General features: G+C 36.8%; 1 protein-coding gene across 2 annotated transcripts; it reads right to left on the bottom strand.

Moving 5' to 3' along the window:
• Window positions 1-26: 26 nt before the first annotated feature.
• Window positions 27-27,957, bottom strand: AK7 (adenylate kinase 7). 2 transcript variants are annotated; one of them, XM_054275415.1, is made up of 18 exons: window positions 27,840-27,957; window positions 27,098-27,271; window positions 25,873-25,981; window positions 24,973-25,067; window positions 24,120-24,230; window positions 19,615-19,698; window positions 18,955-19,043; window positions 18,341-18,431; window positions 15,792-15,869; window positions 14,909-15,058; window positions 13,350-13,478; window positions 12,860-13,046; window positions 10,320-10,448; window positions 9,234-9,311; window positions 8,373-8,570; window positions 5,157-5,377; window positions 2,892-3,050; window positions 27-1,189 (listed from the first exon to the last, which is right to left on the bottom strand). In XM_054275415.1, exons 1-18 carry the CDS (start codon window positions 27,915-27,917, stop codon window positions 1,139-1,141), a joined length of 2,211 nt encoding a protein of 736 aa, XP_054131390.1. In that variant the 5' UTR covers window positions 27,918-27,957; the 3' UTR covers window positions 27-1,138. The 2 variants fall into 2 exon arrangements, with proteins under 2 accessions (XP_054131390.1, XP_054131391.1); XM_054275416.1 differs by lacking the exon at window positions 10,320-10,448.
• Window positions 27,958-27,977: the final 20 nt, after the last annotated feature.

Genomic DNA, 27,977 nt, shown 5'->3' with positions numbered 1-27,977 from the left:
TAGTTCAAAACTTTATTGTTAGAAAAGTCAATGCATTACAGCAACTCTAGCGAAAACCTTGTTTGCCCTCTCTTTTTAAGTGTCATCTTTATTCTGAAAAATAGCACTTTCAAACTAAAAAAAAGTGTCAAAAGCTACCGATTATTCTATCTTCAACTGCTTCACAGGACAAATGGTGACTTTGGCTGACAGCATATAGGACGTATAGATCACAAAAATATGTGTTTCTTTAGAGTAGGAGATATTGGTTCTGAATTCTATTCCCAACTTGTCTGACTATGAAAACAGATGAAATAAGATACTCTACAAAAACACGAATATATCTGAATAAAAACATCAGGCATTAACACATCTAAAATTCTGATACTCAAAGACAATATAAATGTCAAATGTTTCTATATCACTATTCTTTCAGCTCTTCCACTTTTCCCCCCTCCCTTTGCACAAAGGGTCCTTGCCTTCTGTTTTGACAAAATCCTGTATTTGTTTTACACTAAGTATGCAATCCCTTCGATCTCAGTCAGCACAGATATGGTTCCTGTGACAGCTGGATGAAGTCAGCAAAACTGAGAAGGACAGCCATGTTCTGGAAACTCTTCAAGAATCTCCAAAAAATATCTATCTAGTGTTGAATGCTGAAGATCATTAAATGAGTTCTACAGCCATGTGTTTGATACCAAAGTAAAGCACAGGTTTTATGACATACCTGTGTTGGTAACCTGTTTACCAGTCAATCTTCAGAGAAGCACAAGAAGACTGTATTGTGTGAATTTTTGCCTCTTGGCAAACTGGGAGGGGAAATAGGACAGTTTGCTGCTTCTATTTATTTCCTTTTTCAGTAGAAATACTTTTCTTTTTTTAATAAAAGTTTTTCTCAGGCTAGCTGCCTTCATTCACTAAGGATTAGGAAAATAATATACAGATGTGTAAATGTTTCAATCAATACATACAGCAAATGGAAATGTTGTAGAAGAGGATTAAAAATCCAGTACAAAATAGTGATAAAGTATGATAAATAAAAATGAAGATTGCATAGTAAGCCTAAACAAAAATAACATCAGAAACTAAGTATTTTTTATCTAAAATGTATTAGGAATTTTCTCCCTTTTTGTTTCACAATTCCTGTTGCTGCTAGGATTCAACGTTTATTCCAGTCGATATCAGGACTGTTCTTGAAGAGATATTCTGCCTATAAACAGAAGAGTTTCAAAACTACAATTATTTCCACATCTCCAACTTCAAAATATATGCAAAATAACAAAGACATAGTGGATAACATTGCTTTAAACAACACTGCAGAACATATTAAATGTAACTTATGGCAGAAAATGTCTCTATGTCAGAGATATCTCTTTCCCCCAAAGACTATCCAAAATACCACTGACCTCACTCACACTCTTCATAGCAGTCACTGTTTCTAGCGTGGGCAAGAGAAGGAAGTGAACCATTTATAACAGTTTTTGTCAGTCCAAGCAAAGGTCTAGGGATCTGTTTTCTGGACCCACTGATCCTGAACTTTAACAGCTATGCAGTTATGAGGGAAGATCTCATACTCCTACAGCTACAGGTAGCTGTCACCAGTAGGAAAAAGAAAACATTCCTTAGTGCCTGAAGTTGGATTGTAACACAACTGCTTTCATTTCAAGCTTTTGCTTGATTAATAAAATCCTCTGTTTCAGCTGGTAAACAGCTTGGTCAGGATGTGCAGGCAGAACAGCAGCACAGCAATAACGTTACACCTGGATTCCTGTCTGAATGCAATGACCTGACCCTGCTTGCAGCCCGAAGTTGAGCTGGATACTGTCCTGAGGTCATTTGCAACTGGAATTAGTCTGTGAATGTCCTACAGGATTTTTTCCTTTATTTATGTGTGTATTGTGAAGGGAATTACCAAAGAGCTTGCATTTATCATTATGACAACGTGTTCAGTTGTGCCAGGGGGTGGGGGTAGCGGGGGGAGAGTGATGTCCTGCTTTCTGAAGAGTTAAAAATTTTAAATCATTTGAAAGTAAGCATAAGTAGCTAGAATTTTTAGGCTGCAGGTTGAACTTTTTCTGAACCATATGGTTGTGTTTTTAAGTCAAAGATGGATTACAGTGAAACCTGGCACTAACAATCTGAACATCAATAATAGAATAGACAAAGATGCAGCTTAAACATTACTTAAAAATTAATAGCTGGGGTAGACAGCCCATAGATCATGGTATATGAACCGTAACAACCACATGATTGTAACAAACAGAACCAACCAAAAGCCCACTGAAACCGACCTAAGAGGGTGTGGAGGTGACCCTTTAGCAAACCCTTGGTAACAGAGAGCAAACCAATGAAGGGCAACCAGATCTCAGAGCCTCATAGAGCTCTTGGTCCCATGAGGGATGTCCTGTGAGGGATGGGAAGTCTGGACTGTAACGATGTAATTGCTCAGGGATTTCTTTGTTTGTGGACCCTCTTTTGAGGCACCTAACTCCAGCTATCAGATATCATAACAGGTTCATTGGCACAAATCAATCTAGTGGAAATGAAAGCCTAATGTAAAACAGTTCTTGAACTTGTAGTCCTCTATGGCACTGCAGAATTGTCAGGGTACATAAGATGTGCAGAGTGCACATACTAAGGGGAAACAGATTCTGGTAGTGATTTTTGTGCTATTACTGTTTAACTACAGTGGATCCTTCCCTTGATACACAGTATCAGCTGATCCCATGAGGAGTAGTTACTGGGTTTTAATTTTCACTATAATTGCTGGTCACCAGAACTGCAGATTCTAATCATTAATTAGTTACTGTCCTGCAAGTGGGGAGGAAATTTAAGTCCTTTCACTAATAGAGATTATTTGGGTCTACATGAGTATTCAAAAATATTTAAGAAACAAAACATAATCACCTTACCAGAAAATTGACTGGGTCATCGGGCCTGATCCTACAACATTCATTTATCCCTTGCATAAGTGTTGGCATGACATGCTTCATTAAATAGTTCCGTAGTGGAATAGACTGGGCCTCCAATAACTCTTGTTCCTGTTTTTTCACTTCCTCCTGCTGTTTAATCTACAATTAATAAAGAAAAAATATGTTTATAAAGTCCATCAAATAACATTTGGCTAAATAATAGTGCTGGTCTAGAGGGAAAAAATAGTTTTAGAAGCTGTGGACAAAACTTTAAAGAACAAGCTGACGGTAATAATTATTAACTGTTTATTATATTTAGAGCACACAACACAGTGAGGGTACAGAATTGAACATAATAAGAACTGACATCATCTCTTCACTAAAATGATTTTATTTTTTTCTTTAACACCTAAAAGGAGGTTTAGTCTCAAGTCTTCCAGTGGTCCTGTTTCCATAAGGTATTTGGCAAAACAGTTGAAATACACTGTAGCACTTCAAAAATTAGTACTATTGCAAAACACAGGTGGTTTCTTGAGGCTTATTTTAACTGGAGGGAAGGAGAATATTTTTAATCAGTAGAGAGCCCTGGCTTTCTAATTTTTTAATTTGTTAATTGTGTTGAGTTTGTTTCTCTTTGGTTCCCTTTATTTGTTTTATTCGTATTTCATTAATGTTTTTGAGGGGCTTGAGAGTCAAATAAACTAAACTAGTCACTAAAACCACAGTGAAATACATCTGTTTCCACCAGCTAAATTTATTTCTGAATTCAGGTTAAATTAAATGATATTTTTACACTCAAAAAGTAAGAGGGATGAGGGAATATAACTGCTGCAAGCTTTTCTTCCTTCCATTCAATAGCACTTAGTAGCATGCATACTTGCAGCAGCTTTAGCCAGAAGATTTCTGCAACTCATTTTCATTGTCCTCTCTTCACTCACTTTATTCATCAGTAGCCTGAGTCATATAGAGCTACAGCAAACAGATGATACTCTGAAGACTGCTTTTCTATACTGGAGGCATAACACAAAAGCAATATTCAGATAAAACAGATACACCGATTTTTACCTTATTCACACAATTCAGGAGTGCTATTGAATAAATCTTGCAAGTGGTCTGTGGCCACTACTCGGAGACAGCAGCTAATTTACAGCGTCAAGAGCAAATGAACAGTTGCTTAGATCTGATCATCTGCCTATTTTAAAGAATAACCTTAAACACACGTTTTATCTAACACCTACCTCAGCTTTGATTAATGCAGTTTGCACTTTTAAAGGTACATGGCTTGGATTGAATCTACCTAAATTGTGTTAGCTATTCTTAAGAACTTCACAGGGTACAAAATGCTGTTTAATGCTGAATGAAGCTGTAAACAATCAGATATTAGAAAACCCTTATATATGACCCAACATCAGAGGAATGTAAATCTTTCTTTAATTGTCAGTAATTTCAGCAGATTATTGCTCCATAGATGTGTATGGGCATTGAAATATAAGAAAAGGACTTCTCCGTGGAAGGATCAGTTTGTTTTTAAATAGCTCTAAAAGAAGACAATAGACTTGCCTTCTGGTGAAACGGCCTGACTTTGGGTGTGAACAGGAACATTCTTACAGTACCAATTTCAGGTCATTTAACCAAACTGTCCTTGGGTGTGGAAAGGTAAATAAGGAAAAAGCATCAGGAGCAAGTCTTCTGGGGTCAGCTAGCCTATATACCAAGTACTTATTAGATTATTAGCAAACAAAAACCATCCTTCAGACTGCATCAGGTATTCCTTACCGAACCGAGTACTCAGCTCTTACACACGTAGGAAACCTTTCTGCAGTGTAGGCTGGAAGATTGGGTCAGTGTTGAGCTAAAAATCTAGTTTGATAATTAAGACTTAGTCAGGCGCTTAGAAGTAAACTGAGCAAATGCAAAAGTCCTGTTCGACTTGGTAAGGAAAGTCTCCACTGATTGTAGTAGATATTTATAAATGGTAAAATAGAAGAGCTACAGCACAGCAGCAACAAGAGTACCATAAAAGTATTTTAAAGACATGCTGATACCAAAATGCAAAAAAATGCTATGTCTGTAATAAAAAAAGCATATTATGTAAGATGGGCTTTGAAATGCACTGTGGAGATAGCCTAACCCAAACCTAAATTAGGATACAAGGAACAAGAGAATTTATGCTACATTTCCCAAGTGTATTTACATAACAAATTACTTGAAGTCATCTAAAACACATAAATAATAATGTTTTTCCAAAAAAAAGTATTAACCTACCCACTCTTCCCATCTCTCCTTTCTTTCTTCCCTTTCCTTATCTTCTTTACGCTCTTGTTCAGCTTTTTCTTTAGCTTCTTTGGCAAGCTGTTCCTCAGCTGCCTGGCGTTGCAAAACCTCCTTTTCTTCATCTGTCAAACCATAATTCCGAGGTTCTCCAACATCCTTGATGATCTTTGATACAGCAAGTCTGTTTTCAAAATCTTCATATACAGCTACATCTTTTAAATAATACAAGAGAGAACCATTTCAAGGTTTTGTCAACTATCCTCAAGTATTATGCAAGACCTAAAAATATATTGTGTTCATGTTATTTGAATTTTAAAGTAAAAGATGTTGTTTTCAATCGCTTATAAATGTCAATTTTTTGTTACATAGAATGAAGTTTTCTAAATCTGATTTTCTTTACCAGTTTCATCTGAAATACTTTGCCTTTTAAGCTGATGTAAGGAAGAAACATACTAAAATAAATTTTACAACGATTGTTTAACCATTGAAGCTTGCCCAGGTTTTGAACCCAAAAAAGAGGTCAACTACCATATCTCAGAGATGTTCCTGGCACTAATCTTATGTCAACTTCTCCGGATGCACAAAACCATCAGTTTTCTCCTTTTCTCCTCCCTGAATGCTACACAATAGGTTGTTAGGATGTGGCACAAACTCCGATGTTTTCACTCATACAGATTTACAAATACACAGACCTTTCTCCAGTCAATATCTTACTGTGTTATATTTACAAAACAAATTTGTAGCTTCATGTAGGAACACAAGGACTGAACAAGACCTTCTCTTTCATTTATTCCTTCTCTACTTCTAATTGCTGGAAGTTACTTGCACAATAAACTTGACAAGAAAAAGAAAAAATACAGAAGAATGAAGACTTTCTCCAGGGCTCCCTAGTTTCTGTATGCATTCAGTGTGTGGTGGCAGAAACAGTACAGGAATGTACATGGAAAAGAGGAAAAGTGGTTGTTTGAAGGGAGAGAATACTGAGGTAAAGGATTTGTTCAGGGGCAGGAAATGGAAGGTGTAAAAGCACAGAAGTGGGTAAGGAGACGTGCAGATGGAGGGAAAAAGAAGAATCATAATACAGAATTTAGATGAGAATCCAGTCGCCGCAGCTCCACAGCTCTTTAGGAAGTTATTTTGAAAGTCATTGGCAAAGCTTTTTTCCCAGTTCTTTCTAATCACCAATTCAGGCAAATCAGACTCTCAAATACTAATATCATTTTCCCAAGAGTTAAATTGTTTGTGATTTGGACCTCAAATCCAAAGTCTGAGCATGATTTGAGGAGGAAACTAACATAATTCTATGTGATAAAGCTTATTTTACAGCTTCTTCTTTCAAAAATCAGGAATTGCATTCCTGAAGTATTCCGAATACACCCAACATGAAAACCGTCTGGATCGTCACGGTTGTGATACTGCAATAACTAAAATCAGTAGGCAAGTGAGTTTCTGTATTTGGAATGGGCTACAGTTGAAGAATAATCTTGAGGCATAATTCTTTGACAGTGCCTCTACTTGCATATCTGGAAGTGTATAAGCTAGGAATATGACCAATTGGTGACACCAGAACTTAATATTTACCATTTCATACATTTACTTGTAGAATTTCCTCAATTCTAAAATAATTACACTAACTCACTATTTTCTCCCACTACTACACTTCCTAAAAACACTTATATCTTATTATTTTCAAAATAATCTCCATGACTGACAATAAATAAAAATCTTGGAAAATCACTTGTGGCTAGGGGGTTGGACAATTAACTTTTCATAATTCATCTCAAATAGACATTGCAAATATCAGCAGTTTGATTTTAGCTGCAGAGGTCTCACCCTTCTTTGTTTCCTTTCCTCTACCCCCTAAAACCCACCTTTTCTTTAGAATGCTGTCACTCTCTGGCATGAATAATCAGATTATAGTTATCTTCTCAAGATTTCCCAGTGATCACAATTTTCTAGATAGTATGTAGGGAAGACAAATTTTCTCTCGTACAGGTATAGTGCAAAACAGATTCAGTCTCAGGCTTCCACTTTTGATTTCTAGTAATTTTCTTAAATGCTTCTTAATTTACAGATTACCCACATATTGTCATGGGGTTGCAAAATGTGGAAAACGTAAATTTTTTTTTTAAGAAATTATGTACTTTGATGTTTCATCTTTGCATACTTTCAATCTTGATCAACAAGAAGGAAGGTTTAACCCATGAAACCTACAGCAAGCTCTAAATGCTATCCAGGTGTTACAAAAACAAATTACTTGTTCCTTGAATTACCTTGTTAAGGTGTAGGCCTGAACAAGACTCAATGATCTCAGACCAATGGGCCATTAACAAACTGGGGAAGAAGGATGTACCACTGACAGTGGACACAAAGAGTGCAACATTTGCAGGCCATAAGGACATTTGGCAGAAAGCCCAAGGAAGAAACGAACAAAGCCAACTGAGAAATTGTGCTGAAATCAGCTCCAGCTGGGTGAAAGTTAATGCCAGCAGTGAGGAAATCACAACCACCAACATATTCAAGGACCACCAACACAAAAAACCCACTGACCCAAAAGAAGAGTAACACTGAGCATAGGAAGCAAGAGAATAATTACCCAATAGAAGAATACTAATTAATAAGAGAACTATGTAATATTTAGCCAATAAACACTAATCCCTTGGTTTGGTAAAATGTATAAATAGTCAAAAGTTTTGACAGTAGGAGCATTTGATTTGTGGACTACCACCCAGCACAGAGGTTAGCACAACTCTGAAATCAACAATCAATTCCTCTCTTCAGGATGTAATTATTAGTTTGTTGCCCACCAGGTAACAAATCCAATTTTTGAGGACAACAATAGCATCAGTGGATAAATCTAAAGAAAAAAAATATAAGGAACCATGATGTATATGTCCATGAAAATGTACTCTTACACATATGTGAAAGGATGCCAGTACAGAGATCTGTAAACTAAGTCACAAAATTATTCTAATAATTCCAATTACAAAAATGAACAACTAACAACGCAAATTTTACAAACAGGTTAACAGTAAAAGAATATTTTTGCAGGTATATAATTATATGCTTGTTGTATATGTATTCTGCAATGTTAATAAAAATATTTTTTATATATGGATACTTACTATTTGATTTTTGCAAGTGTTACATTTGTAAGAACAAAAATTTTTTATTCATGTTATATCTACTAATTTTATTATTCCTTACCAACAAACTGAGGATGTATTTCAAGTTCATCAAAATAGTTGAGAACTGTCACATCATCAGCATTTATCTTGCGGAAGTGTTTCAGAGCTTCCAGGAACTGTTCCTCAGTATATTGAGTTCCAGCAACTTCACTCTCTGAAAGTTGTATTATTCTGTTTATAAGGAATTCATCAGATGCCATCAAAGAAAAAATAAATTCTGTGGAGAAGAACATATTGTTTGAATATATACAAAATTTCCAAAGGAATCAAGCAAAACCAGCAGGATAAAGCAATTTCTACATAGATTAAATCCACTCTATTTTAATTCTCAGCATAACCAATGCATTACATTTTTATTCCATTAAGCTGCTGTAATCACAACAAGACAGCCACTACTGTTGTTATCAGCCAACAGTTGGTGGCATTTTCACAAAAAAAACACAAACAAACAAACAACCCAGAAACTGAACCAAACCCTTCCTTTTAATTAAGAAAAACTTCTTCAACAAAAAGGTGGCCAAGCATTGGAATAGGCTGTTGGAGAAGTTGAGATGACTGAGTCACCATCCCTAGAGGTATTTGAGAGATGTGACACTTAAGGACATGGTGTAGTGGTGGACTTGGAAGTGCAAGATTTAGGGTTTGACTTGATGCTCTTAGTGGTCTTTTCCAACCTAAATGATTCTATGGTCAATTGTTCACTTTTAAATATGAGGACAGCAGCATTACATGAAACTGATTTTTTTTTTAAGTTAAATTAAACAGGGACAGATGGAGTAATATTTTAGACTTCTTGTTGGTGGCAGCAATTTTTCATCAGTTTATTTAATTAGAAAATTAAACTACTCAGTATATTTATAAATAAATCTATTGAACTTACCAGGTATGATTATTTGATTAAATTTAGGCATTTTGCCTGCTGCTTGTTCCTCTTCTTCTTCTCCTTCATCTTCTTCTACTAAAACAAAAGTAAGAAATAATTGACATTTTCATTTGAAGCAACAATATCACTTTATTTGCTAAAAATGTGCCAAGTAAAACACAGGTTTGCCAATACCCAAATTATAATAATAATTGGAAATTAATCTAACCTTGACACCATTTTAGAGTATTCAGTAAGTAATTCATGTTGCCAGGCACCCCAGAATTGTACCTTGGGACACTAGTAGTTGTTTGCCTATACCACAGATGTATCTACATGCACATACAATTTTTAAACATGTCCAATTTTAAAACTGCTGTCTTATCTTTGGCCTCTCCTCCTGCCCAATAAATTGTTCTGCAAAAAAATAGAGACAAGGCTCAGAACAATGAGTAGAAATATTTTACAACTCTGTTAAAATGGTTTTTGCTACTAAGGGTCTGCTTTTATGAATAGTCAGTAAAACTGCCTGTAGAGTACCAGCTGAGCATGACCATTTGCAGAACAGCATACTAAGCTGAACAAGACTATTTTTCTGTACCTTCAAACCTCAGCTATAATTTAAACATGAAAATGATTCTTGGTCTTAATGTATAGACAGTGCTTGCTCACAATTTGAAATGTGTGTATCTACAATAGCTTACCTAATAAATACACTGTACTTTGGCTCACAAAATATGTACTGGTGCACTGGCTGGATCCCCTCATTCAGTAGCCCTTAAACATTACGAAGAAATTCTTCTATAGAGCTTGCTTAAGTGGAGCTGGACAAGAGAGCATCCTCCATGCTTGTGCATTTACTTTTTACATTACCAGGAAAGATAGTCTAAAAATTATCTTGTGCATAAATTAAATAAGGTGCATTACAGTCCTTCTTACATTCTAATAATCACACATCACAAAACTTAGTTTTGTATCTTGCACTGCAGTCTTTACAGTGCTGATGCACTCAAGTAGTATGGCTCTGAGAACAACAATGATAATGACAACATCAGCAGCAATAAAAACAAAAGCAGCAACAAAACCAAATCAAGCAGTACACACCTCTAAAAAGCTCCATTGCCTCTTCATAGGTCTCTGGGAACCCATCTAAAACATATCCCTGATTCCTACAAGGCATGGACATGAGCTTTTCCTTCATAATTTTAAGGATATACTCATCACCTAGTTTCCCTAAGACAAAGAAGGTTAATAGGTGCGTAGTTTATAGAAACAAGAGATCTGAAATTATTTTACTAACATTTAATACATTTTAATACATTTTTCTTCTACTTAGACCCTAAAAAGTTAAATATTTTGAGTTACTATTTGTATATTATGCATTGTCAGCAATCTATGGAATATTAAAATGTGGATATTAAATAAAATTACCTTTGTGTTTACAAGGATATAAACATCAGTCCTTAATGATCTAAACACGAAGTTAGTTTTATTTTGAATGATAAAATCAGATTTTAATAGAGGCAGTAAAGAAATACTTAGAGAAAAAAAGTCACGAGAAAGCAATAATTTTCTATTTTCACTTTACAATAAGACTTAAAGATAGTCTTCCAAAAAAGACATGAGGTAGGTTCTACAAGTTTCATTTTCAGACAGGTTGTGATATGAATTAGTTTATTTACCTGTCCTATGTTGCCGAGAAAATACGTAGGAGGAAAGTCAGGTTTGACCTGAAATTTTGTCCTTTTGTTTCTTACTTTATTTTGCTTTGACAATTAAAAGACTTAGATATTTATAAACCATTCTAATCATAAAAGTATGTAACTATTTTTAAAGACATTGTAATTTTAAACAACACATCAAAGCATGCAGAAGAGATGCTGCCATAGGTCTCATTACTGATGTTTCCAGGTGTGTGAGAAGTTCGTTTCTTTGCAGATACACAAGATCTAAATCAGCTAAACCCTTAGCAACAGATCACCTTTTTAGGGGGGATCACTTTATACCACATGGAAAATGTTAAACACTAAGACCAAAACTACATGGCATTATTAATATACAAATGGTAACTAATATTTTTCAGCAAGGAACCTTTTTTCAATCTTTTACAAATTCTTTCCAGGCTTCCATAAACAGTATTTACTTTTTAATGATGTATGAGGTTCTTAATAACCCCCACAATTTCATATTAGCGTGCACTTGTTTTTACTAAACTACTTTCATTATTGCAAGTTTGACAAAGGTATATTTCACCAGCTTTTTACTTTATGTTATAGAAATGTTATGCTCTCTGCTCTGAGAAGAAAACATGACATTATTAAAAAATTCTGAAGTAGAAAGATGAAAGTGCTATGATTAAAGAGGCACCAAAATATTTTTAAAATATGTCACTTTTAATATACAAGGTGTATTGTTGGATTGGGTTTGTGTGGACAGGTTTTGTTAGCCAGGGGACTTACAGAGGTGATTTCTCTGAGAAGCTGGTAGAAGCTTCCCCCATGTATGACAGAGCCAGTGCCAGATGGCTCCAAGATGGATCTTCTGCTGAACAAATTTAAGCCAATCAGGGATGGTAGTAATGCCTCTGTGACCAAATATCTATGTAGGGAAAAAGTCATTGTGCAGAAATAAAAAGTGGCCAGGGAAGACAGAAGTGAGAATCTGTGAGAGAAACCTATCTGCAGACACCCAGGTCAGTGCAGAACTAGGGGAGGAGGTGCTGCAGGTGCCAAAGCAAAGATCCACCTGCAGGCTGTGGTACAGCCCAGGGTGAGCAGGCTGTCACCATGCAGCCCATGGAGGTCCAGGGGAGAGCTGAGATCCACCTACAGCCCATGGAGGTCCAGGGGAAAGCTGAGATCCACCTACAGCCCATGGAGAGGCCCACTCAGAGTAGGTGGATGTCTAAAGGAGGCTGTGACCCCCTGGGAAGCCCACACTGGAGCAAGCTCCTGGCAGGACCTGCAGACCCACGGAGAGAGGAGCCCACTCTAGAGCAGGTTTGGTGCCTGGACTTGGGATCATGTGGGGGACCCGAGCTGGAGCAGCCTGAAGGACTGCATCCGGTGGAAGGGACCACAATGGAGCAGGCTGTGCATGAAGGGCTGCATCCTGTGGAAGGGAGACACAATGGAGCAGTTCATAAAAAGCTGTAGTCCATGGGAAGGGCTCATGCTGGAGAACTTTGTGGAGGACTGTCTGCTGTGTGAGGGACCCCACACCGGAGCAGGGAAAAGACGCCTCTCCCTGAGGAGGAATCAGCAGCAGAAACAACATGTGATGAACTGGCCATAACCTCTATTCTCTGTCTCCATGTGCTGCTGGTGGGAGGAAGCAGAGAATCATGAATAAAGTTAAATTCAGGAGAGAAGAGAGGGGTGGGTTCTCTGATTTTGATTGGCAATACATTTAAGTAATTTCCCCAAGTCAGGTCTGTTTTGCCCATGACAGTACTCTGTTTGTGATCTCTCCCTGTCTTTATCTCAACTCATAAACCCTTCATTGTATTTCCTCTCTCTTGTCCGGTTGATTCTTGATTTTAATAGGAACTAAAAGTCTAGAACACAAATTTATTTCTTAATTTCCATTTGCATAGGGTTGCAATAGCCTACCCGAATCCCATCATCATACTTTGTATTTCCTACCTTTATTCTGCTGCATGTTTTCTTTTATTGCATCTAAGAATTCCTTTGCTTCTTCTATATTTTCACCCTCTTCCTCCTCCTCCTCCTCTACAAGCCTTTCTCCTTCTCCTTCTCCTTCTCTTTCTCCTTCTCCTTCTCCTTCTACTTCACTTTCCACCCTGACAGGTTCTTTAGCCACAATTTGCTCCTGATGACAAGAACAGAAATATGCGTTGGCTCAGAAATTCTGGTACCAAATTTACTTTATACACAGATGTAATAAAAGAAAAAAATAAATAATTCCTTTCATGTGTGTTCATGAACAGTGAGATACTGAGCAACTTCCATTCTCTATAAAGATTTCAGTGCAAATGCCAGAGATGATCAATATGTTGAAAGATAGATATTTCCATTCTCAAATAATGGGATTATTAGTAAATTTTAAATGCTGCCACACATCTTAAAATCTGAGAAATTAAAATAACAGGAATATTAGAAAACAGCAACACACCAGATCTGCAATTTTTTCAGAAATGGCATCATTTGTGCTAACATAATGTAGCTTGTAGTGCTTGCAGAGCTCCTTAGCAATGGTAGATTTGCCAGAGCCGGGAGGACCGTGAATGTAAACTTTGAGAGGCTGGAAAAAAGGATAAAGATATGACATTATTCAAACAGCACATATGCTTCTATGTAAAAGCAGCAATATTTTTAATATGACTAATAGGAAATAGCAATTGTACTTAAAACTAAAAGGATATTTTTGTCTTATTTATTTATTTCTTGTTGAATATCTCCTCTATCACCCACAGGTCTCAAGTAACATAGTTACTTAGATGATGAAATTTACCGTTGGAGAAAAAGCATGCTTCTATTTAGTAGACTTACAGACCAATTTCTTGTGGCTAGTTAATGTTTGAATAATCCAAAGAGATGAAACACAATCCCACAGATAGGATGCAGCAAATTTTGGAATGTCTCTACTTTCCAATTGAGATAGAGTTGCTGTCATCAAAATTATTATTTTGACCTCAAAAATTCCAGATCCATCACAATCTTAAGTAATGTCTCATTTCAGCCTACCTAGCCTGAGGATGCGTAAGCGCAATTAGGATCCCAGTATGCACTTATTAAATATGTTATGCAATAAACTCATAATCATACCTAATTAAGTGTGTATCTTAATTTAGTAAATCTGACAGTACAGACTCTGCAATAGAGTAGTGACAGAGACAGTCTAGCTAGCCTTACTTCTCCTTACTACCTGGTATGTACTGTTTTTTTAGTTAGATGGATTTGTTCTGCGATGCAATAGTTTAACCCAAACACAGATCTGCTCATTCTTTCAGAGCTATGGAGGGACTTTCAGTAAATAACTTTTAACAATAGCATCTTCATCTTTTTTACATGCCCTGAACTCTTATTCAAAGTTTGAACCAGATATAGACATGCTAAACAGCTTTATTGATACTTGGATGTAAACAGGCATTTTTCTGCACCTTTCAGTAACCTATACATCTGAATACAGAAGTTCTAAATATCAAGCTAACATAGGAAATAGTGAAGTTGCACAGTAAATTACACTACAGAGCAGGGTAAAAGGAAGGCTATATTGCACTGGAATATCCACACTCACTGAATATATAAAGGGCACAAAATACTCACCTAACTATTGAGTATTATAAAACAAATTTAAATAAAAGATACACTTATTATATTCCTGAGGCAAAATATACCAAGAGTACCATACACTGCATAAAGAAACTAGCTTCAGAATAGCAGCTTTCCATCATTAAGCTAATTTGCATTTACAGAATTTCAGTTTTAGGCATAAAGGAAATAAAACTCAGTCTTCTTTGTTTTTCTTTTGCCTCTTATTTAAAGAGGCAAAAAAAGAGCCTCTTATTTAAATCTTCAATTTAATTTTAAGTTTTTATGTTCACTTATTTTGCATCTATATCCATCTTCTATGTATTTTTACTTAATTAATTTAAGACTTGTGTTTATATAACCATTTCTATTGGGAATAAAGAGAGAAGAGCAGTTTAAAATACTATACCAAAGCATTACCAGTAATCCTCGAGCTTGCTTGTATTCCAAGACAACTTGAGCAATGTTATCTATCAGTCCTGTCTCAGCAAACCAGTTAATGTTGAAATTCTCTTTCAGATAAAGAGATTCCATTCGCAGGTTCACAAACAACATATCCAGTTGCATTTGCTGGAGGAATAAAGCTACATTTATTTACAGACTTAATCTATGCATGTTCAAAGAACAGCTGGAGCAAGAGACTAGAATGGATGGGGAGAATAGAAAGAATAAAAGCATTGGGAAAGAAGGTTTACATACAAAACAGAACAGATATTTAAGCTTTTTAAAAATATTAATTTTTAATGTATGATTGTATTTGAGTGTTCTCAAATTAGAACATGCAACACTAAACAATATTCTGTGCAATGAAAAGTTTTCATGTAACTGCAAGGAATCCCCACTTTTATAAATTTATCAAGTGCCATCTTAAAACTATCTGGCTTGCATTTTCTTTATTTCTGCTATGAACAGTTTCTTCCAGATAAATAGATGAATACAACGTAATTTATGTATTCTGTGTTCATCAGCCTTAGTAGCACTGCATTATTAACTTTTTTAAAATTTTTATCATTTGTGTAGGTTTTGTTAGAGCCCTCCCATATGCTAAGGGGAACAGTGATATCAGGGCTTCAGTGTTTTATTTTTTAAATGAGGCTGTAACTCTTCAAAATTCTGTGTTTTATGATGGCTAGATTTTATTTATTTATTTTCCAAATTTGAACTCACTTTAAATATTTTTAGGCATATTTTGGGGCTATTTTTTTCTGCTCAAATAAAGAAAAAAGAAATTATATATTTAATTGTATCATACTTTTAAGTTTAAATACTTTCCTGAAGAAGTAAAAGAAAGCAAATTACTGACTGTTAGCTCTTTGCTCAGGAATGCATTTTCTTTAGGAACCTTCTCAATTTTTCCTGGTCCAATATTTTTACTGATACACTGTCAGAAAAACAAACAAAGAAACAAATAAAGAAAAAGCCACATCAGAACCACTTAAGAAATCAGATTCTTAGGAAAAAAAATGAACAGAATTTCTGCGGAAAAAAGATGTGCTGTAAATTTTATGTTACGCTGTGCCTGGAAAATCAGGATACTGATTTGAAATAGATGTAAGAACAATACATTTGTGCCTTGAAAATCAGGATACTGATTGAAATAGATCTAAGAATAATATATTAACTTTAATGTTTTAGCATTGAATAGCTTTTCATTGCTAAGTAACACTTCTTCCTTACTACCCGCAATTTAAAAAAATCAAAACACCAAAAGAAAAACAAACAAACAAAAAAACCCACAGAAAACTTTATAATGCTCTTAAATATATGAATAAATTCCTAGTGCTTCATATGTATTTGGAGATATTTATTTTCCCAGCACTTTTACTTCAGGTTCCTTCAGGTTCTTCATTAACAATTGGGAAGGGTTTTCAGATCAACGCTACTGATAACTCTCCACATATCATTTGCATTTCATCATTAGACAGAAATTGTTAGTTACTCCTACAGCCCTTTAGAATAGATTTAAATCACACTAAATTCCATAAAATCTGTGTAGAGCATTTGTGTAAACTATTGTCAGAGACTGAAATACTACAGTTTATGACTTAAACATTTTCATGAAGGACTTTTGCCTATTATAGCAAAAACTGTTTTACAAAGGCTGCGAAGACCACCACACCCTGAACGGGGCTCCTGCTTGCTGATGAAGATAAGATAAAGTAATAATTTAGGGCTGCGGAAAAAGGATGCATTCACAGAGCACAAGCCTAACACCTTCTGAGGAGTGACCCAGCCCAGGGCTATCAGCTGCCAGGCTGCTCACAGACCCTCTCACCTAAAGGCGTGGGGGGGAGGAGACTTTTTGGGGGTGTAGCGCAAAAGCCTCTGGTGAGAGGCAGTGACCGCCCTTCCTCCACTGTGCACACCGTTCAGCTGACAGGCCCTTCACCCGAGAAAAGCTTATCCACAGTAGAAGGGGTGTCATGGCCCATCAAAGGCCCCCCAAAGGGGTCCCCAGATCCCGCACCAGAGCACTGCAGCATGATGCAACAGATCCGCAGTGTTGCAAGGGACAGTGTCAAACTGGCCCCTGCAAGGGGGACACGTGGGCATTCCCACCTGCCCAAAGCCTGCATTAACCCGCTGGATTCTACAGTCTTCTGTGTGGTGGCCCTCACCACCAGAGGAAGTCCAGATGGACGAGAGCAACGAGACGTCATTGGGACCTTTGGATGGGTGATATGCTTCCACCTAGCTCCTTCCCTTCCCTTCCCTTCCCTTCCCTTCCCTTCCCTTCCCTTCCCTTCCCTTCCCTTCCCCTTTGCCTCTTTTACTATTAAATAAAATATATCAAATTTTTGGCACCAACATCTAACCTCATTTGCTTTTAATCATGTTTTTGGGATACATTTTGAACCTTCAAACCTCCCAAACCTTTCCATTTTTTACACAGAGACTTAGTTTTCTTTGCTCTTCTGGGTTTAAACTGGACCGTAACAACATCAGATCAAATAATCCAGCATTCTGGCTTCAATGATGTCACTTAGTGGACACCCAGCGAAGACAAGCATGGAAAAGGCATATGTGATACCCATTCCAAACTCTCTTCTAATCTTCAGCTATTTTCAACAAGAACTCTCAAGGTGTTTCTTTCCCATGCACCTTTCCAGTCTTCCCCGGGCTGGTACAGCTCCCTGCCAAGAGAAGCCTCTGTAGTACCCTCTCCACTGGCAACTTCCCGTCCCCAAGAACTGTCCACTTACCCCTGTCCTCTATTTGGCATCTCTAAACACCCTCATACTTATGAAAGGACACCAACCACTCTCCTTGGGATGCCTCCCTGGACCAAGGCACAGGTTTCATCTTCTAGTGAGCTCCCTGTTTCATTAAATTCTCTTTGATACAACAGCAACAACAACAAAAGGGCTTTATGTAACATTTACTCAATCTACATGAGCAAGTGTCCTATGAACTGACTCTCACTATCACAGTGTACTGTTTAGCAGTGTCATTCAGACTACTTCTAGATTTAATTTCAAAACTCTTGGAAAAACAAGATATCTTCTACAATGTGAAGGGAAACACATGGTAAAGACTCAGTATCTAATCACAGTTCTGTGAATCTCATAACAATTCTCCATAACTTTCGTAGGTAAAAATTTTATTAAAGTTAATGATAATAATGCAAAAATTAGTTCTGCAAGATCAAGTAAACTACTTCATTTAAAGGACAGAATTCTTAGAGGATTTCAAAGTAATCTTTCATGTAATTTACTACTCAGGATAATTCAGGAAGACCTAGGAATGTCTACTTCAGTAAAACACATAGCTTTAAAGCCTTACATAGATATACTAAAAAACAACAACAACAAAAAAGAAATTAAAATATCATGCTTTTATCAACTCTCTTACCTTTATTAATTCTCGAAGCGTGTGCATCGATGCATCTACTCCAAGTACATACTGAAAGGCTGGCTTGAGTTCTGCTACATTTTGCAACACTCTGAAACATAGCAAGGACAGCCCGAGCTGGTACTTGGAGAAGCATCCAGGCCTCTCCTTGTTAAAGGCAGTTCATGAAACAGCACCAAGAGTCTGAAAATTCTTGCAGAACATTTCAGAGCATGACATTTTCACACATATTTCACTTAATAAAGAAGCACAGCTACACATTTTATTTGGAAGGAAGTTAAAAGAATAAAAAGCTATATCTGTGCAAGATGTCGTCTTAGTCTGCTGTTGAGTCCACAATCCATTTCCAGTTCTGTGCCAATTAACTGGAATCACACTGTGGACTGAGCATGACTCGTCATTTATTAAAAGCAAAGCACCAGTGCAACAGTCAGATAAGGATTCCAGAAAGCACATCTGCTTCTAGAGAAACTGAAGGCTCTCTATGACTCAGTTAAAAGGGCCCAAAAGTGACCTTAAATCAATCCACCCCATTTAAAAACCTCAGTACTCTCTAGTGGATTTGTCATCTAGCTAGGTATCAATTATTGCTCAGAGAATTTTTTTCCCCTTACATTGCTAAATCACGAACATGAATGGTTGGAATAATATTCTTGCCATCTCCAAAAACAGGTATTGCAGGAGTCTCACCAAGCCAACACATCTGAAAATCAGAGAATAAAGTGATAAAAAAAAAAGGGGTTACTTTTAACTAGAGCTATAAAAGGAACATTTGATTACAAGGCAAATCTTTATGTTCAAGATTTAAAGTTCAGTTTATTGAATAATTAATAGAACTGCAGTAAAGGAGACCATTCTTGAGCAGTACTGATTGCCAAACTACTAAAAGCAAAAGGGTTTTTTTAAAGACTATTCTTTAATCTTGGCAAATATTACTTTTTATCACCCTAAGAAAAAAAAAAAAAAAAAAAAAAAAAAGAGACTGTTGAATAGAAAGACATTTCCCTGGATTCCATTTACATGACAGACATGTTCTCACTGGAAAGTACATATGGAGATACTGTTCAAAAACTAGAGAAATATCTAAGAAAAAATAGAGCCAAAAAAAGGAAAAACACTTCCACTGTAGCAAAATGTTTCAAAAGGATCAAATAAACAGTTCTGCTCATAAAAGCATTGAGCTTATGATGCCAAGGCTGCTAAAAATGGATTCAATTCCAGCGCAGTTTGCCCCAAGAAATTAAATGATCCTTCAAATGTAGTTGGATGTCTACCTTAAAAAAGTAGTGAAAGAGTCCTTCCTCAGCTCCATATTGATGTCCTGAGGCAACGACATAAGTTGAAAACTTTTTTTTGTTCTGTAAAGTGAAATCAGCAAAAAGTTTTCATTAAAATCTGGGACTGCAATTGGGATACAAGTTTACACTGACTCTTGAATACATGTACACTAAATACACAAAGTGTGCAAACTGTATCACTTCCAAGTTGTAACTACATCAATTGTTGCATATCCTGTAGCTTCCTGAGTCATGTTATTATTACTTCCTTCAAGAAAAGCAGTCTACAGCTGTCTTCAAAAAAAGGTCTGTCTACATTTGAACAAAGATTATAAGAATAAAATAAAATTAAGAGGTAAAATTTGGAAGTTATGTAAATCAATTGAGTGAACAGGATAACTCATGCTTCTACTTCCTATTTTCAAGAAAAAATAACTCTGAAATTCATTAAACCTATTTTTTTCAATGCATTTTATTTGCATTTGGCTGTCTAAAGGAGCAGAAAATGCTGGACTAATGATTTTATAATTTCTTTACTTTCATTTTGATGCACTATTAAAAAAATCTTTGAACTATTTAAATGGTTTGCTAGCCACACATCATGATTAACCCACAAATTTTTGGCTGATCTGTGTAATGTCATAAAATTGCCTGTCTGTTACTGTTTGTATCAATGGTGAGGATGGTTATATGAAAAAAAAAGATTTTTAAATCATCGTAAAGGAAAAAAACTTTCAAATAATTTTTTTAATTGGCCACTTTAAAAATTTTTAAGAAGAAACAAAATTATTAAATAATTCTCATATTGTAAATATCCTAGGCATTATACATCTTCATCATAAAATGTAAAGAACCTGCCTTTAACACAGTGGGAATACATGTGCAGATTTGGGATCTATAATTTTTTTGGGGGGGGGACAATGGACCTTTTGTTGGCATCTTTATAATATTTTAGAAACAGAAAAATAAGGCAGGTCTTAGCCAATCTTTGATTATATAAGCAAAGCACCATGTAACTCAATGACAAGTTGCAAAGTCAGTGTGTTGTATCTATTTGGCTTTATCTATACACTTAGAAAGTGAAACTTTGTTATAAAAACGACTTCAACTAAACTGAATTCAACAGCTTAGTTGAATTAATTAGTTAACAGTTATTAATCACGAGAAACACTAAAATTAGAAGACATTACAGACAGCAGAAGAGTTTCCACACTGTAAAGACAGCTGCCTTTTTCAAACACTGCTAGGGCCACAGGAGGACTTTGCCATGGGACAAGCACAGAAGGGAGCTACAGCAGAATATCTCTAACTCCAGGCATGGCAGGGGCTGATCTGGTTAGTATGTCCTGGTTAACACATCTGGACAAAAATTCCCACTGTGGCCAACAGCGTCATGAAGCAGCTGTTCATATGTGTACCAGTGGTCAAACAAAGATCACCCCTAGTTATGGGTCAGATGGCAACTACCAGCCATCACTGAATCCCCTGAATACACCTGTGTGGATACCTGTAAGGTAAACCACCAGCAACTTGAGATAAGGTGAAGGTGGTGTTATCCCAGACAGTGCATTACAAAACATTATAAAGCTTACATTAACAAAGCTTGGGGAGAAGAATGATAATGCTGACAATGATCACAAAATGCAGAATTTACAGACCATAAGGAAAGCCAGCTCAGCAAGTGTGCTGAAATCAACTCCACCTGGGTAAAACAGTAATTCTGGCAGGGAGAGGTCATGACCACCAACTTATGGCCTTCCCACCCAAGAAACCCACCAACTCAAAAGAGGAGAAAGACTGATCTTGGGACTAATTAGCATTAGAAATGAGGGAATAATTTAACAAATAGATTAAGAGAACTCTGTGGCCAATGAACATTAATTCCTTTTTTCTGCTAAAATGTATGAAAAGGAAAAGTTTTGAACTATCTTGGGACCCCCATCACTGAGAAGCCCAGCAGAATCCTTGGGTGGTGACTATCTTCTGCTTGATCTCTCTCCTCTGTTTTCTATTTCTTTCTCTCTACCTCATATTCATTGTTAAATAAAATCTGTATAATTGACTTCAGTTTGTGGTCTCATTTGCATCTTTATTTGGGTAGAGATATCTCTTACTACTCGGATCTTAACACACACTGAGTTTGCTTGGGTGATTCCATGGCAGATAGTGTTTGCACCTAAGAGCAGCAGCTCCCAGGGCTGCTTTGGGCAGGCTGCAGACATGTCCCAGAAGATACATAGTAATTTCTGTCTCCTAGCAGGTAAAACCTGCCTCTTCTGAATGCACAGGAGGTGCTACTTCTCATTTCCCTTAAAAGGAATGTAACACAGGGTTTTCTTCCATGTACCGTGTGCTAACTCCTGCCTTGTGTGAAGACAAACCCTAGTTTTGCACTGAGTGCTGTATTTCACTGAAATGCATACTTCTAGAACAGGTCCAATTCCTCTAACAATAGTTACTCAGCGTCACAAGCCACCCATTGAGAAGGTACTACTTGACGTTACTTGGCTATAGGTAATTTTAAACACAGGGCAATGTTTAGGCATGTTGCTGTTCCTCGCGGCACGTTTAGTCCCGGGTAAGGAATGTCACGTTCCCGTGCTGTTCATTAAAGCCACTAGGTGTCACTTTCTAGCTGGGATCCTCAGTTCCGGGCTGTGGGTTTTTTTGGCTTGTTTGCTTGCTTCTTAAAAATTGCTTGAAGTGAGAAACAGGTCTAAATGGATTCGGGAACTGTGATGTCACTGAGAACAGAGATGCGGCATGAAGAGCTTTTCTGCCTTTGGCAGGCAGATATTTCTCCAATAAGGCTTAGAAAACCTTCTATTCTTGGTGCAAGAGCTTTTTTACCTGGCTGGCTGATGAATTCTAGTGTCTGAGGTCTTTGCAGGGAACGATAACACTGTAATTTCTTTCACTGATGACATATTCCCTAGATGCCACTGAATTTAGGAATCAGTAAAGACTATAACCCAGAAGCCTTCAGCCATCACAGGAAGCCAAAGCTGATTCCATGGGAAGAACAGATGCTTTGGAGCCATCCTGCTCCAAAGTGCTGACAGAAACCATCCAGGGGCAGTGATACCCATTGGTGCTGACACTGGAGTTCTGGAGCACAGGGGCTCCTTTTGAAAGGGTTACAGCAGGTAGTATTGAAAATATGCAAGATGCTTTATCATGTACTGCTACATATCTGTCTTCTTAACAGATGTTCAGCCTGGCAAACACTTAGTAGCTAATTATATAAATACTTTTGGTATGCAGTGACTCGGTGCTTTGGACTAGTCAGAAATATTGCCAATAATTAATCTGGGTATTAAGTGGTGGCAGAAGTTAACACAAGGTTTGATGGATGCTGTTTAAAATTTTCATGTTTTTAACACTGCAGGTGTGAAACTTATCCCACGGTCTTACAAATCCATGTTAGCATAGTAAGAGAAAAACCAATTTACCACTGCACTTTTTCAAGCTGTAAATCAAATTTTTACTTGTATTGCCTATTATTAGATCCACAGTAGAACAGAATATAATTTCTAGGGCTATTTTCTGAGCAGGACATAAGACAGCAAATATATGTTCAAACCAGAGAAAAGTTTTTTTTCACAATAAACTCTGTTATTAGCTGGATAAATTTCTGAAATGGACATTGAATTATATTGCTTATGGGAGACTCCTAACACAGAAAAAGAGTGACCAAATGGCACCTTCATCATCAGTGTATTTTGTTGTCTTTGAACCTCCTCACTACTCCGCCACTAATGACAACAGCTTCCATTTTCCTGAATTGCAAGCTGAGCCACTATTGGCATTTATTTAATAATAGTTCTTAAATACAAATAGAGGCATAGTCTGTTCTCCAGTAAAATTAATGGTCTAATCAGACCAAAGCAAGCAAAGCTGAAGGAGGGGATTTAAAAACATGTAAAGTGATAACATATTGTAGCTATTCTGTGTCAGCTTTATGGCCATGATTTTAGAGTAAATTATAGGGTGGAACAAAAGTCAACAAGGCCTCTGCTCCAAGAGCACAAACTATCCAGGACGTGATAGGTGTGGCCAGAACATCTAAGGATTTAAATGAGTTGTAGTACTAACATAGCTTTCTGATATTTAAAGATGCTGCTTTTCTTTAGAGCAGTACTAATATCTCATTCCTCTACAATCTTTCTTCCTTAAATCTTTCCATACAGATTCCAGCTTTGATTGTCTCTGGTACAACCAAAGAAACAGTATTTTTTTAAGATGAGCATGATTTACTCCCTACCTAAGAAAAAAAAAAAGACATTGAGATTTATATTGTGCATACGCTTAGGTTTCAAAAGACATTATAGTATTCTCCATGCTACTATATTATTTTATTAATAATTTGTATCATCCATATTTATAAGGACAATATTATATTCTTAAAACTCATTCAAATGTTTTATAAATTCCATTAATATGATAAAGCTCTAAATAAGAAGGCAAACCAGCTTATTTTTATAAAAAAGTTCTATACATACAGTTTTCCCGAGTTTTGCAATGTGTTTTTCAGCATTTAGGTGATCCACAAAGCCAGGATGAGACCTTCTCTTGCGAAAGTCTTCTTCAATAAAAGGAGCTTCAGGATTTTCCTATGAAGAAAAAAAACGTTATTGATATACATTTCCTAAAACAGAACAAATTTTAAAGGTCTAGTTAAAGGTCTAGTTAAAGGAAGTTTTTAAGAAGCATTTTAAAATCTGTTTTAACTTTGTCTTCGTTTGAAAACCATCAAGGTTCTGAATTTGATCCTTGAGGTTCAGCATTTTGAAAATGCCATTAGTTCAATTTCAAATTTCACAGTAAAAGATTTTTAACTTCTTTTTATATTTCTAAAAACATTACTTTTTATTATATATAGCAGTACACAAGGTTGAAAAACTTTATTTCTGTAACAATGAATTTGAGAATTGCAATAGCATACTACAAAGCACCCAACATGGCTCCTGAAAATACTTTACATATATTGATATAAAGATGTATCCATTTTAATTATGTATTTCATTAAATATGCAATGAATATGGGATTTTTTTAATGACTGAAAGACAGAGCATATTGTGGTTAGCATTTGTCCTGCCTCTTGATTAAGCAACTCCTTATGTCTTTCTGTATCATTATAGCCCAATACCTCAACTTTTGTGAAAGAGAATTTCATCTAGCAATTTTGGCAGTGAGTAATGGGAAAGGGTGAAAGAATCCTAAAAACCCACTCACTTTACCAGCTATCATTGAAGTACACACCCAAAATATATTGTATAATTTAATGTAATGAATATTTTCCATTAAATAGCAACATCTGTTGAAAAAATATTAATTGTTTTGATATTACTTACAGGGTCAAAGGGTTTGGTATTTGCCCAGGTCATTATTGTTGAAATGAGGATGAATAACTTTTGTTTTGCAAAAGTCTCTATTTCCTTATGTAGGGCTGTTAAATGAAAGCAAGAATTTTATTTTAAACTGTATTATTCAAATTGCAGTTTTGCTTCTATATAAAGGTCCTGGATAGACACTCATACCAATGTTCTATGTGATGTCTTTTTAAGCAAATGCTCTTTGAGTTAATATAAAATAAAGATAAAAAATCACAAAAGAAAACAAATAGAGAAAGAAAGAAAAATCTACGGAAGAAAGAAAAGCAAGCAAACAAAGTTTATTTTAATATAAAACAATAAAATTAATTTTTTTGTTATGCAAATTATTCTGTTGTCTGAATGTTCATATTATAAAGAAGAAAGCATAATTTAGTTTAGCTGTCATATAAAGAATCATATTGCACTCTCACCATGAAAGGATTCCAGCTGCCTATTAGAAGAATTTGGGTGTAACAGTAAGGAGAAAGTTTTCAAAAGACTGCTAGCAATATTTTTTATTGTACTTTAAAGAAAAAGAAAATAATTATATAAAATATTGAAACATTCTTTGAATATCACAGGAGCAAATTTTCTACCCACCTCCTGATGCAAAGAGATGAGATGATGGTTGACAGTTATTGGGGAAATTACTGCCTACAAAGATGTGCCATTTAAAGAGTTGGACCATTCCATGTCAGCTTCTCTCCCTTCTGAATGTGGCAGTGCATTCCATGGTTCCTTGCTATTTATCCTAATAATTTGTGCAGCATTTCTCCATCAAGGAACCCAATTTTATATTAAAGTGAACCCATGATAATTTCATTACACATTGATGGCTACATACAAACCAAATTTCTGTTCAGGTAAAGCTATACTAACCAGAAGCAGCCCATGTTGCTTCCTCAATTTGGCTTACATCCTCAGTGATATTGTATAAAACAATGTCACACTCAAGCAAGTGGCTTAAGAGTTCTTCTTGAGAAGACACCTGAGGGAAAAACAGATTCTGTCATTAGAGAAAAAAAAAAAAATCCTCTTCTAGTTAAATATCTGGATAGAATGTGGTTTTCTAACACTAGGATGTTGGAATTATTCATAAGATAGTTATCAAACTTTTATCTGTCAGATACAAGAAAGCTGATAAAATGGAAATTAAATGCTGAAATTTCTAATTTTGAGTGCATATTAACATAGATAAAAAATAGAGACTTTTAATGGTATTTTAGGATCCATATTTTTAGTGCATTTGTGAGTATTGAAAATATCTACTACTTATCCAGGTATTTTAAACAACTATCCATTGGCAGAATAGAGAAGACATAAAAAATGTCACTTTCCTTGCAAGATAGCATTCTGTAATTTTTATTGACTTCAAATTATCTGTATTACTTGAGCAAATCCAGCAAACACTTTGGACAAAAGCAGTTAAAACTTAACACCACCATCCATAATTTCCTGATTGAACAGTTCAGCTGCATAGACATCTGAATCAAAATTTTCAAATGTTGGAAGAGATTCTTCAATAAGAAGAATAATAACCAGTTTATAACAAGCAGTTTGAGACAGAGGCAATTTCTAGTTTCAGAAAACTAAATCAAGCAATAAGCAATCACATCCACAAGAGCAAGACTCCTCTAGTTAATTAAACTCTGGACATACACATTTTTATACAAAAATGGAGGTATTCAGAACAATTAGCTGCTAGTGAAAGCTGTGATTTCAGTGAACAGTTAAGAAGGACACTAACTTTGAGTCCAGCATCACTACCTTCAAAATGGTGATAAAAGACAAAAAGAAGATGACAGATCCTTGAAGTGTAAGCTTTTGAGAAAAAAACAAAGCAGACCTGTGGATCAATGAGATAGATTTTTTTACAAAAAATTATGAAGAGGACATCATCTATTTTCTGTCTGAGTTCCTTCCTTTTATATTTGCTGTGTCAGACCTAGAAGAGTGGAAGCCAGAGCACATGCAGCAAGCAGGAGTAAAGCAGATATATACCGCTTCCAGCAGGAACAAAATTTCTTTAGTGTAGGTCATTTTACATGACCTGTGATATTTCTAATGTTGTCTAAGGGCAATCTGAAATCAGACTCATACTTACTGCATATGTTTCCTTTGCAAACTGTAGATCAGCACTCTCTGGATTAGAAAGAGTACCCACTATTTCATAGGTTTCCCCTGTGCTCGTGGGATCAACAGGGGGTTCATTTTCTTCTCCCTCCTCTTCATCTTCTGCGCTTTCAAGCGTCGCCCCAACAACGGAGGTGGATAAATACTGCAATATACAAGACACATAATTTGTATACAAATACCTATTGAGCCCTACACAGCTTGTCGTAATCTCCAGAAGGTAGCAGCACCGTCTGACCAGCCCTGCTCCTGTTGTTGGTAATGCTCTTCAGAAACAGCTTCCCATTGAGGGGAAATGCTCAGGCGCTGCTCAGGCTCAGCTGGGGTGTGCCGGCTCCCCGTGTGTCCCAGGCCTCACAGCCGAGAGTGCCGGCGAGTTCCTGGACGCCTCCGCTCCGCCGCGGCTCCTCTCGGGCGGGGGGGGCTCACAGGGAACTTGGTTATCGCCCTCCACAGCGATCAGCTGCTGCCTGAACTCTCCCCACCGGCTTTATCCCCACCTCTGTCCTAACTCTTTATTTTTACTCTTTAGTTTTACTCCATCTTATCCCTTTAGCTGCTCCGTTGCCTCTCCTCAGCAGCTATCTCAGCTGACCCTCCGGTCCGCCCGGCCGAGCTCCCCGGGGACTAGCCGCGGCTCCCCCGCGGGCGGAGGTGCCTGAGGCAGAACGAAGCTGCGGCCGGGAGCAGCTGCGGGCCGTCCCCGCGGTCACCTTGCCGATGCTGCGGCCGCAGTAGGAGTCGAGGTGGTTGAGGAAGATGCGGCGGCCCCGCGGCGCCTCCTCCTCCATGGCCCAGCCCGGGACGCGGCCCGTTGCCGCGCGACCGCGGCGGCCGCACTTCCCCCGGCC

The sequence above is a fragment of the Melozone crissalis genome, unplaced genomic scaffold, assembly GCF_028551555.1.
Source record: "Melozone crissalis strain CALT ecotype California unplaced genomic scaffold, PUWL_Pcris_2 ptg000018l_1, whole genome shotgun sequence".
NCBI classification, from domain to species: Eukaryota; Metazoa; Chordata; class Aves; order Passeriformes; family Passerellidae; genus Melozone; species Melozone crissalis.
The sequence above is the reverse complement of the archived record's forward strand: the minus strand, read 5'-3'. Positions and strand labels throughout refer to the sequence as shown.